The sequence below is a fragment of the Notothenia rossii genome (genome assembly GCF_949606895.1).
Source record: "Notothenia rossii genome assembly, chromosome: 1".
NCBI lineage: Eukaryota > Metazoa > Chordata > Actinopteri > Perciformes > Nototheniidae > Notothenia > Notothenia rossii.
This window is the reverse complement of record NC_136912.1, coordinates 7,440,179-7,455,898: the sequence shown is the minus strand read 5'-3', so window position 1 is coordinate 7,455,898 and position 15,720 is coordinate 7,440,179. Positions and strand designations below refer to the sequence as shown.

Here is a 15,720-nt window from a genome sequence, read left to right as displayed (position 1 = left end):
AAAGTTCACAAAAGTTAAACTTAATTTGAGGGACTCGCATAAATGTACTTTGGATTGTGTAAATTCCTTTGAAATGAATTAATTTGGAGTAAAATCAGAGTATAAATTCAGCATTTAATCCCTCGACTGTTAAAAAATCAGACAGTGTTTGTTCTGGGCAGCTTCCAGGTGTGAATGTGCAACTATGCGTGTAAAGCCAGCGTAAATGACAAATAAAGCTCCAAGTGAATACATACAGGTTAAAAACAACAATCATTTATTTATGAATCAAAGCGTAACTAATCCCCAATGGCTTCTGCATTTTGTGGTTAACTCACGGCCAAACAGGAGGTTAAATCCTGCAGGTCGGAGCTGCTTTAATAATCAATAACAATCCAACGGTTGTTAATGTGCCACTGTTTATACTTTAACCTGTTAAACCAGTTCAGTTTCAGACTCGTTTTGAAGGCGCAGTGATCGTTAGGAACGGCTCTGTTGACGAAACAAACTCCAATCGTTCATCGTAGAAATAAAGGTTTCCGTGGACTGCTCAAGTTTTAACAAGACTTTATTATAAAGACATGAATGTACATATTTTCAAATTTCAATGGAATACTGACATTGCGTCTAATTTCACATTTTTTATTTTCTTTCCTCCGTGAAGAACAGATAGCAAAAATCTTTCACCTTATAAACAAGTGCTGCAATTCAATCTCCAAAATACAACACAGGCTGGACGACGAGTTTCTGAACAAAGATGAGAGTTGGAAATCAGATAGAAATGAACATCAGCAACCTGAAAATCATAGCAGCATCGAGTTTGGAAAAAAACGTTCTTTAGGAAAAGCCCACTCAAGAGTCTAATTTACGATTTTGTCACGTTATTTCTTCGACGAATAATCCCAAAGTTATTGATTGATCATCGAGACGATCCGAGACTGCACAATCTCGCAGGTTCCACTGACATTTTACTACGAAAGGCCTTCAAGAGTCGGTTTTTCTCGAGTTCTGGAGTAGAAAAATAATCCGGGACGAGTCGATCCGCTGATGAAAAACCCGAGGCTTCAGATACCTGTGCTCCGTTTCAGTTCGTTCACAAATAAACTTTCTTAAAATGTCTCTTTTACTATTAGATCTTCAAAAAAAAATAAACCAACCAACAACAAAAACAATACTTCTTTGTAAGCAGAGAAGAAGAAGAAGAAGAAGTAGAAGAAGAAGAGGAGGAGGTCACAGCACCTGGAAGCGCCATGACGCCTGGTCTTTGTAGTCCAAACAATCAGAGGTGTTGAAGTTGAGTTTCCACGCAGACGCCGCCGCTGTTTGCTCTTTGTAATCCAGACAATCTGTGGAGTTGAAAGCGATGCTAGGCGCGCTGTAGGCCTGGTGGTGAGGGTGAGACGGGTGGTGGTGATGGTGGTGGTGCCCTGACGTCTGCCCGATGTGATGGTGGTGAGACGGGTGTCCTGACATGGAGCCGCCTGTCATGGGGCTGAGTTGATGGTGCGGGTGGTGGTGGGAGTGCATGGGCGCCAAGTAGGAACCACACTCAACCCCGCCAAAATAAGAGCCTGACGCCGAGGTGGGGTAGCCCTGGCTGTACGCTGCTGCCGTCTGGCTGTAGGACACCGGGTACGAGGGCGTGTTGCTGCTGCCCCCGGTGGACGAAGCTGAGCGCTGCATGCAGGAGGCGCTGGTGGGCGTGGAGGTGGGGTCGGGGAGAGAAGGAGGAGCTGGGGAGGGAGAGATGGGGGCGGGGCTCCAGATGGACGACACCGGGGCGGAGGTAGAGGTGGAGGAAGACGAGGAGGAAGAGGAAGGGGCGGAGGTTGAGATGGCTGGAGGAGTGAATTGGCCGCTGCTCTCAGATCCCGTGCTCTCTCTGGTCGGAGACGACTTCTTCTTCAGTGGTTTCGCCTTGGAGTTGTTGCTGCTCTGCAGCTGCTGACGACACTTGGCCCGCCGGTTCTTAAACCAGACCTGAGGAAGAGGAGATAGGTGGTTAGATAATAGAGAGAGAGAGAGAGAGAGAGAGAGAGAGAGAGAGAGAGAGAGAGAGAGAGAGAGAGAGAGAGAGAGAGAGAGAGAGAGAGAGAGAGAGAGAGAGAGGGAGGGAGGGAGGGAGGGAGGGATGGATGAATAGATTAGTACTTTATTGATCCCAATTTGGGAAATGTTTGCGTTGCAGCAGCAAAAAAAGGCAATAAGATAAGAAACCAAAGAGAAATTAAGACACTAGAAATAAACAGTCCAAAGTATTTCTGAAATAGAAATAAAATAGCATTAAAAAGTTAAATATATAATATATGTGGAAATACAAATGTCCAGTAACAAATATAAAGCAGGATATTACTGTGCAAGAAATGGATTATTCAATATTACATTTAATATAAATGTACAGTGCAGGGGGGAGGAGGAGAGGAGGAGAGGAGAGGAGGAGAGGAGAGGAGGAGGAGGAGAGGAGGAGGAGAGGAGAGGAGAGGAGAGGAGGAGGAGAGGAGGAGAGGAGAGGAGGAGAGGAGGAGAGGAGAGGAGAGGAGAGGAGAGGAGGAGAGGAGAGGAGAGGAGAGGAGGAGGGGAGGAGAGGAGAGGAGAGGAAGAGGAGGAGGAGGAGGAGAGAGGTCAGCGTTACATGTCGAAGTCAGAAACCAAAAAAACGACGAAAGCTGGCAGGAACTGAACGACTTCTGCACACTTCCCACTGAGGCTCTGACCTTTGACCTTTACTGCTGGCTGCACTTCATCCACTGACTGCTTTATTGTGTTGGCTAACATGACTACAGTAACACATCAGTAACAAGAACTCTAGTCAATGTGAAGAGTTCCTGAATATGCTTTTTGTTTCTTTGGATGAATCACATTGTCTCACACTTTTCAGCACAGCTTCAAAACATACTTTAAAGGGTCCTTTCACTTAAAGAGGGAAAATATAATGTTCTCACTTTCTGACATTTAGGCACACAGATCATTTTGGTTTTATTTGTCCAGGTTTTTGAAGATTTCACTAAAGTTCTTGTTATAATAAAAGTGAATACAATGTTGATTTGAGTGCTAATAACACTCAAAAATATAATTTTACAAATGTTACAAATTCCTAGTTACTCTGGGGAAATCACATATAAAATAATACTAATTGCACACAGCTTTTATCGGGACTATTTGTTCATTGTAAAGTAGTTCTAATTGGGGAAATATGGACAAATAGAATAATAACTTTTTATGGGGAGACACGAGCAAAAATGTTTGGAATGTTGGTGTAATTCAGTTTTTCTGGCAACAAACACTGAGCAACAACTCATTCAGTAAATGTTCCCTAATGAAGGGATATTTGCATAACAAGAATAACATGATCAAATGTTATTCATATTATTAGTAACAGTGCAACAACAATATACAAATACCCTGACCAGATTTGTTTTGTTAATGTCTGCTTTAATTGTTTTAAATGTAGTTTTCTGTTTGTTGCCATCTTGCTAACTTTTGGATGACAGCGGACACATCATCAACAATGGTGGAAATCACTCCAGGACATTGTGGTTGTTTTGATGTTGTACTTTAAAAAATATATACTAGAATATGTATATTTATACTCAAACAAAATACACCTAAACAGCTCCTCAGTGTGGCTGACTTCTATGCTAACAAGAAAGAAAACATGTGAAGTGTCAATGGTTTCCAGTATGTACATGACCTGGAGTTAAAGCCAATGACTTCACACTGAGAGACGTACTTAACCCTTCGATGCCCTTGGAGTGACTGGACCATACACTCTGCCATAAGTGGGTCTAAAAGGACCCGTATTAGAATAATATGTGTTTTTATACCATTTTTAGTCATTTTGGTTAAAAAAAATCACTTGTATAATGTTTAGTATTATATTTTGGTTCACACTATAAATATTTTATATTGAATCTTTCACTAGACATTTTTTTTACATTTTGAAAAAAAACGTTTTGAACATATTGTTGCAAAGATCTCCGCTATTCTGAGACCCTCAAAGTATTCCAGTCCCTTTTCAAAACTCCTCTCTTCTCCTCTTGTCTACTCATAGCCCACCCCCCATCAATCCATGCCGGTTGATCAAGTTTGATAGTCCTATACCCCCAACCCTAACCTTCCCTTATATTGTAAAGCGATTTTGAGTCCTTGAAAAGCCCTATAAAATTACAATATATTAGGTAGGTATCAGATCTTGCTGTGTAAAATAATCTTCCTGAGAGGTGTCACTTGTGATGTAGTCTGTGTGGTCTACAGTGAATGTATTCCTGACAGCAACAGGTGATAAGCATCAAAGGTTCCCATAGGATCCCATAGAAAATGAATGCGGGTCATTTTTGACCCACTTATGAAAGCTTGGGGTAGAAATACAAAAACTACAATTTCTTAAAATGTCTACAATTTAGATTTTAAAATGTGACTGGCATGATATCCAAAACATGTTTTTTGAGGAATAGCTGGAATATGAAATGATAAAACATTTTGCAACAAATATGCTTCAAGAAAACCACCTCACCGGGTCAAAACACCCACTTATGCATCTAAGGGTTAACCTGGTTTAAAATGTAAAAATATATTTCCTATAACAGTGAATTAGGTATACTTGCAGTGGGCCTATAATACTAATATTAAAAAACTGACAATGTGCATCCAGGGAAATACCAACAGCCACTCCTGCTAGTGATAATCCTGCTCCTGCCTGTCAGAGGGAATCAGAGAGGCTGTAAAAGCGGCCTGTCAGCAGCAGAAAGCCGAGAAGCTGCAGCCATAATTGCAGCTTTAAGCCCAGCAGAGGGCCGCTAAAGCCGGGCTGGAAAACCTCTCCGAGCCTTTTCTAAAGAAAGCTCACCGGCCAAATTCTCTCCTTTGATTAAAGACTTGTCTCTACTTGATCAATAATAGCTGAACTTTTCTTACTCCAGCTCTGGAGCTAATTGTGCCGAGGCCTGAGGTGAAACACAGAAAGTCGGTCAGGAGTTTAAAACCTGGTGCATGAAAGTCTTTGAGGATGATGTGTTATTTAGAGAAGTAAATGAGATGTAACAGTAGATCATGAAACTCTCCGCCTGAAGGACACTTGCGCTGTGAACGCTTTCTGCCTCTGAATATCTGAATTAATTGCAAGTATTTACCTTTTTCAACATCCAACTCTTTGCCAACGTTTTACACTTATATCCAGTTGTGGTAAAGTGCCTTTACTGAATTACTGTACTTAAGTACAATGTTGCATTACTTTACTTTTGTATTTCTATTTAATATTACACTCCTACTCCTTGGAATACCTTCAATTTAATTGACACCATTAGTTGCTAGTTACTTTGTAGTTTAATGTTATTAATAAACAAAGTCTAAGTGAGCTAATCATTTATGGATTTAGATACCTGGCAATATAAAAAGTAATTAAAGTTAGCTCCACTTTTACTAAGCTGCACAATTTGAATTATATACACAATGATGCATTATGATCCTGTATATTATATATTCATCTGAAAATGGCTATTTTACATAATGATTACTTTTTTTTTGCTAATTCATTTGTGCTTTAATTTAAGTGAACTTTTGATGAGTGTTACTTTTAACAGAGTGTTTCTACACTTTGGTATTACTGCTATCACTTAATTAAAAGTGCTTGTTACTGCTTATAACCAAAATAGAGTCAATGCAATAGAAAGGTGATTTGATTAACCTCAGCAGATGGAAGTTAGAGTAAACTCAACTGAAACCTCTTAAATACGATTATGATTAGTATTTTTAAAAGTTTAAATGTCCCCTTTTCCAAACAAATTAGGTTAAAAACGGTATTTGTTATATGTATTGTGGTGGACACATGTAGTATGTGTAGTTCCTCGTACCTGCACTCTAGACTCGGGCAGGTTGATCTTCAGCGCCACCTCCTCCCTCATGAAGATGTCCGGGTAGCGCGTCTTGCCGAACAACGACTCCAGGATGTCCAGCTGCGTCCGCGTAAAAGTGGTCCGCTCGCGGCGCTGCTTCCGCGGGTTTCCTGAAAGAAAAATACAAAAAACTCGTAAATTACTCTGTCCAGGACTTTCAAAAAGAACTTGAATATTGCTCAAAAAGTTAGAGACTGAATCTTGTCATATACTGCGAGATCCATCCTGCATAAATGCAGTTGTTTGGATAGTTTCGCTAGGGCCGTGTCTTCATTTTTATTTTAGGCCCTACTTGTTTGTTGTCATTTTTCAATTTGCAGAACCCCAGTTTCTTTCGCTTATTTCGGCGTCTTTCGAGTATAAAAACTTTTTTTAAAAGTACATCGATATAGGAGCATATTATCATCAACATTAAAGCGACAGAAGTAACTAAACTAGTCGATTATTTTTACAAATTACAACTTCATTGTGCCCAAAATGCAGAAGCACCGAGTTAGAATCAAAGACTAATAGCCTATCACACACATCGTTAAACGTGCATACACCAAGTGTCCCAAATCGCAATAATCACCTTTTCTGTTCAGCTTCTAAAACTAACTTAGGTTTTCAAAATAATGTATTTAACTCGACTTTATGTGTTATTACTAACCAGACAACAGAAGTATTTATCGGTGTAAAAGCAGTCTATTACTTAAAATGGATGTAGGAACAATATCCGTCTTGATCATAAAATCGTGAGGTATCGAAATATAAGGAACACCACAGCATAGCCAATCAGTAAAATTGAAATATTTGGAGATATGGAAGTATTATTAAGATACATATAAGCCCTGTTAGAACCGCACTGAATAATTCCCTGGAAAGTTGTATTTAAAATAGTTTGTTGTATGTGTGGTCCGTACCGGGGAAATAAACATAAAGGCCTAAAATAACAAATAAAAACAATAACACCACAGCATATCCTAACAGTAACATCGAAATATTTGGAGAACCACATTTTACAGGTTGTATTATAAGATAAATGTAGTCTAACTTATACATCACAATGAAATGAAGTTGTATTTGTAAGATGTTATCATTCACATGTCTGCTCTTGTGGTCCGATGTAAAACCTACAGACGTGTTGTTTAAAACCAGAGTGAATAATTCCCTGGAAAGTTGTATTTTAAGTCGTTTTTTGCACATGTGCGTAAACATAAAAAGCCAATAATAACAATAAAAACAGTAACACCACAGCATACCATAACAGTAAGATCGAAATATTTGGAGAAACAAAGTTTACAGGTTTTATTATAAGACAAGTGTAATCTAATGCATGCAAGAGTGCTGTGAGTGCTGTTAACCACGATGTATTGAAGTTGTATTTTTAAGATGTTATTTTGCATAATGTCTGCTCTTCTGGACCAATGTAAAATCTATAGACGTGTTGTTTAAAACCACAGTGATTAATTCCCTGTAAAGTTGTAATTTTAAATCTGCTTTAACTGGTCTAGTTTTCCCGGTATAAGTGCTCCGTACCGGGGTATCCCACCGACGGGTGCAGCAGGTCCATGGAGCTCAGGCCCATCCCGTTCATCCCGTACGGGGCCTGTTTGAGGTAAGACATCATGCTTGAGCCCGGGTGGGGGGAGGGGGGGCCGGGGTCTGGACGGGAGGAGAGGTGCAGGTCTCCCGGTGTGAAGGTGTGAAAATCCCCCGGTGTGAAGCTATACTGTGAGACAAAGAAGCTCCGTAAGTTTGGGCAATAAATAAGTCGAAATACACTTTTTAATGATGCATCAAACCACGTGATAAAACACAACGGCCTGTGTTCAGTTAAGCGGAGAAACATTTTAAATAGGCCTCCACTTTCTTATCGTAACTCTTAACTAACGTGATTAAAAGTCACACATAATTGCCTTTTGAGACCAGTCATTTTGTCTTAAAAGCTCAACTCACTACTTGGCAACTTTTCTAATTTCACTGCATGTTTTTAAACAGTGAAAGCAAATGTAAATGACCCGGCTCCTCCGAGACAAAGAAGCACGGTGAGTTTGGACAGGAAATCACGTCGAAATACACTGAAGTACACCATTTCCTTATCGGTTATAAGTGTTATGCATCCTACAATCTAATAAAAACCGATAGCTTGCGTTCATTAAGCAAAACACATTTTACTTCCCGGCCTCCCGATTTATTCTCTAACAAACTCTTAACCAAACTCATACAAACTGATTAAAAGTCACATTTCCCCCCTAAATAAAACCACTTTCTTACGGTCTATTTATATTAACTTTAACAGCATGTTTTGAACAGTGTCGAAAGCATTAAACGGTGCAATCAGTCAATGTCATTAACCCTGCTGATTGTGAATACAAACGTGTGCATTTCACGTTTTGGACGTTTTATAATTAATTCCTAAAAGACCAAGGATGTGATTTCACAAAGTAGGCTAATGAAGCCAGATGGCCTCGGTAATAATCCTCGGACTTATTTACAAGCTAAATCTGATCTAATTAAAAATAGCTGTAATAATTGAAGTGGAAAATATGTTAGTTTTAAGGAGAATTGATCTGCATGTGCACGTTATCTAGAAATAAAAAGGGACGTCCAGGCCACGAAGACACTTCAAGCTCAAATTGAGAAAGTACAAATACTCACAATAACTATTTATAAATGTGAAATAAAAATGACATTATACCTTAACTTTGTAGTGCTTAGAGATAACAACAGTTACAGTCAGTTTCAGTAAATTAAAGACACATTTAAGGTGAAAAATGTCACTCAGCTAAGTGGCAGAAACTCTTATTGTAAATAATAATGATAGTAACGATGGGCAAACTGCTGCTAATGCAGACCCCAGTGACACAGCAGCATCACAGAGGCCTGTTATCACTCGGATCTTCATTACGTTTTAATTAATTCAATAGCTCACAATTAAATCGACCTGTGGAGACACACGTTTAAATTACAGGCCACTCGAGACTTCTCTCACCTCTGAATATCTCTGCAGGAACGTCAGACTAAATCTTATTTACTCAATTAGAGACTCAGACTTTAAGTAGCGATGATGCATTAAATAAAACGTAGTTATTTTTCTACTTCTGGATTTTGCAGTCTCCCATTTTTTTCGGTAATACTTTAATTTGTTTGTTGGACTTAATGTATCTCCTCACCATTTGCTGACTTTTGCCATGTCTTTTTGGGTAATTTAATGCAATTTATATTTATTATGTGTCTCTCTGACGCTCTTTTTTCGCAAATGTAAGAAGCCTTGATGAAAACATTATAAACACACATTGTCACATTATGCATCTAAATGAAGCTGAACAATAGTAGAGTATTAAATGTAGCCTAATTAAATACAAAACATGTGGTTAAAGACTGATGATATACATAAACAGGAACATTATATACAGCCTGTAAAGAGACACATAGGCCTATCTAAAGTCAGAATGAGTAAATATCCCGATTTACTGATTTGTTTCCTGCAGAAGTTAAGCTTAATAAACTCCCTTAGTAATTAACTGTCAGTATTAGTGTAAGACAATGTATTTAGATAAGAATTTCCATAATCCACTGGGGTCCTTTTAGCAGATATACAAGGCTCACATTTCGGACTAATAGCAGCTTTTTCTGCAGTTAAAGGAACTGAACTGAGGCTTTAACACTCCACATAAAGACTTTCTTATTTCCATAACCGCAGGAAGGAGCCCAGGCACAGAATGTAAATTCTTTTAAAACTGTTTGCAAATGAAGTCCATTACAATTTAGATTAGATCTACAGGGCGACAATTAGCAGAAAGGCTGTTATCAGGAGAGCAACCGGACCGCAGGCTGAACTGATGGGAGGAAATACAGCTAAAACAGATACAGATAAAGCCCACCTTTAAGTAAAAGTTACATTAAATACAAGGGGGGGAAATGTTGCTATTTAGTTTTCCTCTTTGTCATAGGAGACACATCAATGAAGCTTTTTAAATATGAACAAATAGGCCAATACATTTAAATCAGTGTGTTTTCGTTATACTTGATTGAGGGGCTTCCAAATTAACAAGTACTTAAACATATCTTTTAAATATAAATAGCTGTTGCCCTAAATATAATTTCAGCAGGTTAATGTTGGCATTTGGTACTTTACTGTTAATAAAGGGGGAATACACAGGATGAGTAAAAACAAAATCAAAGCAGGTATAGTCTCACCTTCTTCAGACTCCTTCTTTCTTTTAATCCTTGTTAAATGTCAAACCACAGAGATCCAGATTTCGAAAAAAATATCCACATGGAGGAAAGTTTGTTGTTTTCTGGCAGAAGTAACGCACGTTCAGCAGTTTCGAAACTAGAAAACAAACATTTCTACGCAGAGAAATAAAAAAATATATATTTTTTTTACTCTCGCTCCACAATACTTCTCTCTCCTGTCGGTGTTGACGGATAAAGAGATTGATGCTCGTCTGGGAGGCCCCACGCTCTATGAGTCAAGGGAAGCACTTTGCTCTGAGTCCTCCCAGCCAATCACAGCGCTCCGCGGATGGAAGGGGGATGCGGGCGGCCAATCAGCTTGGGAGCTTGGCGCCAAAACACCCGCCCCTCTTCGGATGGAACGCGTGTCACATGACGCGGAGGGACCTTTCGTGTCGGAAAGTTGAAGGAGAGAAACGGCCGGCTGCCATTACAGCGACTCCTGTGTGATTTAGCCGCTAATTTAAGACACACTATTGACGTTAAACAGTAATTCTGCACTCCGTAATGTTCTATTTGTTTTGCTTTATGGCGCTATTAGCACAGCAGTTGACCCATATTTGGCCTATGAAGGAAGAAGTCAAATTGAACCGGCATATTTTAGTTTGTTTGCATCGTAAATAAAACGAAAATTACGCTTTTTTAATGTGGTTTATGGCATACCAAGTGACCCATTACATTTTTTAGAGTACTTTATTAAGGCTGCCAGGCCTATGACACTATCAGGATTAAACTACTTTTAGTTGCAACAAATCACTTAAAAAATGTCTAAGGCCCAAAAAATATAGGGTAATCTTTTTTTATTAACTCTATAAGCCTATAGTGGATCCATTGAATACAACAGGAGGTATTATCGCCTCTAAACAACACTGATAATCTCAACCAGCTGATTCAACTCAGAAATAAATAAAGAATATCTGCCAAGAAAAAAGAAATGCACTAATTAAACATGTGTATCTGATTAAACAGAGATTCTGCTTTCATGATTTAAACTATTTAAATTGAACGACATGTGAATTAAATAAACAGGATGCCCTAAAGAATCAAGAATCATAAATGTGTTTGCTTTTGTAAATGTGTGTATTGCATTTGTGACTATTGACAGAACAAGGCAACTTAACCAAATGCAGAGGCTACATTATGTTAACAATACTTTCTGCAAATCATAGGTATAGGCCTTCTACATTAATAAACATATTAATTAGGTGACCAATTAGTGAACAAATTGCTTAAGTTCCACACAATGTAAGTAATTAAATAATGCAGGAAGTGCCTGTTGAGAAATGTAACCTTATGGTGGCCTTCTCCTGGCAGAACATAGCCTATTAATAAAACAATCAAAAGAAAACAAATGGCAGGTTGTGCAGAAATGATAATGTTGCATATGTTTGGGGTCTCATTTCCTCTGTGGGCCCTCTGAAATTGGCTGTGGCCGACGGCAACAAAGCCAGTAATTGATCACAAGTATCAAGATATCAAATGGACGGAGGCATTGTTGTTGTGAGGGTTTTTGGGGTCTAATCCCAAATTGCAGGAGTATTTTCTTAATACTAAGCCCAGCAAATCCAAGGATCAGGCAGCCTTAAGAGGGGTGTGTGTGTGTGTGTGTGTGTGTGTGTGTGTGTGTGTGTGTGTGTGTGTGTGTGTGTGTGTGTGTGTGTGTGTGTGTGTGTGTGTGTGTGTTGTGTGTGTGTGTGTGTGTGTGTGTGTGTGTGTGTGTGTGTGTGTGTGTGTGTGTGTGTGTGTGTGTGTGTGTGTGTGTGTGTGTGTGTGTGTGTGTGTGTGTTGGAGGTGGAGGGGGTTAAGTTCGGAGAGGCTTCTCCTCTGTGTTGTCGGCTCTTATTAAAAGCATGATGCATAAAATCCAAGGTTGTCAGAAAGCATGCAGGAGGCTCCGGCCAGGCTGCTGCATGCTTTACAGGAACAAAAACACACAAAACCTGCCGTGCAGAGACAGGAACGGGAGGAGAAGCCCTTTAACATCAGCTGACAACCTTGAGTTTGGCTTCAGGCTGCAGGAGAAGTGCAGCTCAGCAGGCAGCATGAGAACCAAAAACACTTTGATTTGGATTCAACAGGAGAACATCTGCTCTGCTGGGACTCTCAGGTAAGAAAACCCCTGTTGATAGTTAAGTGTTTGTAGTTTAAATTATATGTATACAACTTTTTAGAAGTGCATAACTGTCTCCATCAGGTTTTTAAACTGTAGCTGTCATGTTTGAGATGATGTAAATTCATTTTAAAAATGCATACACTGGAACTATTTCTTCCTCGAGGCGTGTGTGTGTGTGTGTGTGTGTGTGTGTGTGTGTGTGTGTGTGTGTGTGTGTGTGTGTGTGTGTGTGTGTGTGTGCGTTTGTGTGCGTTTGTGTGCGTGTGTGTGTGTGTGTGTGTGTGTGTGTGTGTGTGTGTGTGTGTGTGTGTGTGTGTGTGTGTGTGTGTGTGTGTGTGTGTGTGTGTGTGTGTGTGTGTGTGTGTGTGTGTGTGTGTGTGTGTGTGTGTGTGTGTGTGTGTGTCATGTGATGATCTGTTAGAGTAACAAGCTGTGTAGTGTTTTGATTTCCTCTATAAGTTTTGATGTTTGAAATTATTTATGCAGAAGACAATTTGATACACTGTGTGATTGTTTGTTGGTGGATGATGCTCAGTTTTTAAAATGCATTTGAAAGGAACTGGCAGATTGTTACGATGAATACAAATATTAATTATAGACAAGTTGGGAGAAATATTCAAGTTGTTTCGTTGATGGAAAAGTCTAAACCTGGAAATCAACCTGTTCAAAGGTTTTTCTTTCATGTGGTTTATGGGAATTTGTAGAGAAAAAACAAACAACACAAACGGTATGGCTGTGCTCTTGAAGGCCTGCTCTGTCTCAGCAACCTGAAAATAAACGATAATTTGTATTCAGATACTGTCAGTGTGCTCGGAGATAAACTGATTCAAACCTTTCATTATGACATGAGACAGGACGGTGACGTATATAAGCCGGCATGTGATTATGTAACATCCTGTACTGTACATCACAAAACGCTTCATCTTAAAACAGAAATGACATCGATTTATGTATTTTAAATGTTATTGTTTAAAGTGTTAACCTACAACAACCATAGGGCATAGTTATTCATAGATTTGTTAGTTAAAAGAAAGGTTATTGCCGTGAATACATAGGATTTTCATATTTAAAAAAATTGCTTTTCCTCTTAATACGTTTTTAAATTGTTATTTCTTTTTGTCTTTTCCGTCTGTTAACGACTTTAAAGACAAGATAACAAAATAAATGTTCAAATGTCTTGTCATTGGTTGGAGAATGGAAATGTCAAATTGCTTTTGAAGTCTTTCTAAAGGGAGCTTGTAGAGAAGTTTAAGCAGCATTTATTCATTTTAAAAACACTAGAGGTTGTACCTTCATGCAATGTGCAATATCAATAGACTGATGTGGATCAGCTGTAGACCTGCAGGTACCATGAGAGCCCTTTATATTTGGAGAATGAGACTGAAAGTGAAGCCTCTCTCACATTTATGGACTCACTTGACCCAGAGGCCACTTTTCTTCTGAGTAGGACATCTCAGAAATGAAGGAGTTGTCTTGGTGGAGCTGACGGAGTTTAACACAAACTCTTGCAAGAAGTAGAACATATAGACACAGGAAGTAAGAGAGGAGAAAGCATTTCTCAAAGCAACAGTTATAGGCCAGGAAATACAGTTCCCGATGGACCTGCAGTAAATAATAGATCCTTGAAAATAAATCTGGGGTTGGATCCAGATTAAATTAACATCACCATTTCTTAAAAGTAGCTTTATGTGTGTGGTTTGGATAGAGGAAGAAATCTGCACTTGTTTGTTCCATCATCATCTTTTTCAGACTCAAAGTCCATTAGAAAAACACAAACAACAAAACATACATCAAATTAAAAGCATGGCCACTTTCTTTCAAGAAAAGACAGTTATATCAATGTTTCCACAGAGGAGACGTCATCGCAAAATACTAAACCTATAGGATTTGACAGCAGTATTATAAAAGTGTGCATTCATTAGTGTAAAAATACATTTAAAGATCTGGTTTCTCAATGGAGCCTGGAAAGTGTTAGAGCAGGGGGGTCAAACTGAAATACACAGAGGGCCAAAATAAAATAAAAGGGTATACTAGTCGAGGGCCGGACTGGTTCAATGTTTATTGCAGAACGTATTGAAATGAACTTATTGCACATATTAAACCTGGAACTAACAAAGCTTAAATGATTGCCTATAAAAACAACATTAAACATTAAATAATCAGTTGCATTCATTTCTTATGGCTCTATCTGCAGCTTTCCAGAGTCATTTCTTATGATCACATTTTCCCACAGGCCAACAACAGCTTCAACAAAACTATTTCCCTCAAAGAAAAAAACAAACATGCCCTGTTGTCGTGAGAGAAAAAGTGTTTGGGCTCAGGCTCTGAGCTGAGGAAACCCTCAGGATGGAGTGAAGGTGTGCGTGCAATATACCGGCGGGCCAGATCTAATAGTAATTAGAAATTATCCTGCGGGCCGAAATTAAATCCACCACGGGCCTGATTTTGGCCCCCGGGCCTTGAGTTTGACACAAGTGTGTTAGATAAAAACTAACTCATAGAGAAATCTGCACGTAGTCATGAGGCAACCTGTAGCTCATGCATGCTCAGCTTTTTATTGTTTTAAATAGTTTGTTTTTAAAATTGAAAGAAGGTCTCCCACATTTCAAACTGGCTTTAAAACAATCTATCTACTTTTAATTTAATTAAAGTCCTTTTCTCGCTGCAGTAAACTCTCTTAAAACATTTCATTAACACACGTGAACCTGTCTTTACCTTTAATTAATATAATGTCTAGTACAGTTTCCCTTACAAATCTATTGCTCTGAATAAGAAGTGATGTTTAATCTGTGGACTTCTGACCATGTCATGCGTCATGTATGCCATTTAGATCATCTGAGATCAGACCTGCTCATAAATCCATCAAACACAATATTTGCCAGATATTTTCTCACTTATTTAGTTATCTTATCTCATAGAGCTGCCAGATTCCAGTGTGCCGTAGTTTGTGTTGACTTTACCATTTAGCTGGATCAACAGAGTTCAGGCTTTACTCGACATTACGACTTGACTGTAAGCTGAGTTCATGAAAATACAAAATGTACTGTATAAATAACACTTTTCGATAAAAAAGGAAAATATAGATTTGTTTAAAGCACACAGGGGTTAAATACGATTCAGTCTTTTTGTGATAAGTTTCTTTGACTGACATTAAAACAAATCAATATTGGGTTGTTGGAGGTAACAAAGCCACAGAGCGATATATCTAAACATAATAGCTGCAGGTAACTTTAACGTTTCCAAGAGTCTTGAAAGATCGGCCTCAGGCACGAGAGCAGGAACTCTTCTATCACTCTTCAATGATGGGATTGACACCTAATCAATGGAGGAAAAACCAAGACATTACTTCAAGTTATTTGTTCATTTGGGTTTTCTTTAATTACTTATGTAAGCGTTGGCTTATTCAAAATCAAAACATGAAAATGTTTGATTATAAATAGATTTTTATAGTTTATAATCTGACTCTGTAAAGTAACTAAAGCTGTCAAATACATGTAATGGAGTATAAAGTACAAT

General features: G+C 38.7%; 1 protein-coding gene across 2 annotated transcripts; it reads right to left on the bottom strand.

Annotated features, from left to right (window-relative positions):
* Positions 1–529: 529 nt before the first annotated feature.
* On the bottom strand, positions 530–10,273 carry LOC307012785 (homeobox protein OTX1 B-like). 2 transcript variants are annotated; one of them, XM_079639948.1, is made up of 4 exons: positions 10,053–10,273; positions 7,389–7,581; positions 5,829–5,980; positions 530–1,959 (listed from the first exon to the last, which is right to left on the bottom strand). In XM_079639948.1, exons 2-4 carry the CDS (start codon positions 7,477–7,479, stop codon positions 1,210–1,212), a joined length of 993 nt encoding a protein of 330 aa, XP_079496074.1. In that variant the 5' UTR covers positions 7,480–7,581; positions 10,053–10,273; the 3' UTR covers positions 530–1,209. The 2 variants fall into 2 exon arrangements, with proteins under 2 accessions (XP_079496074.1, XP_079496075.1); XM_079639949.1 differs by lacking the exon at positions 10,053–10,273 and adding an exon at positions 7,809–7,916.
* Positions 10,274–15,720: the final 5,447 nt, after the last annotated feature.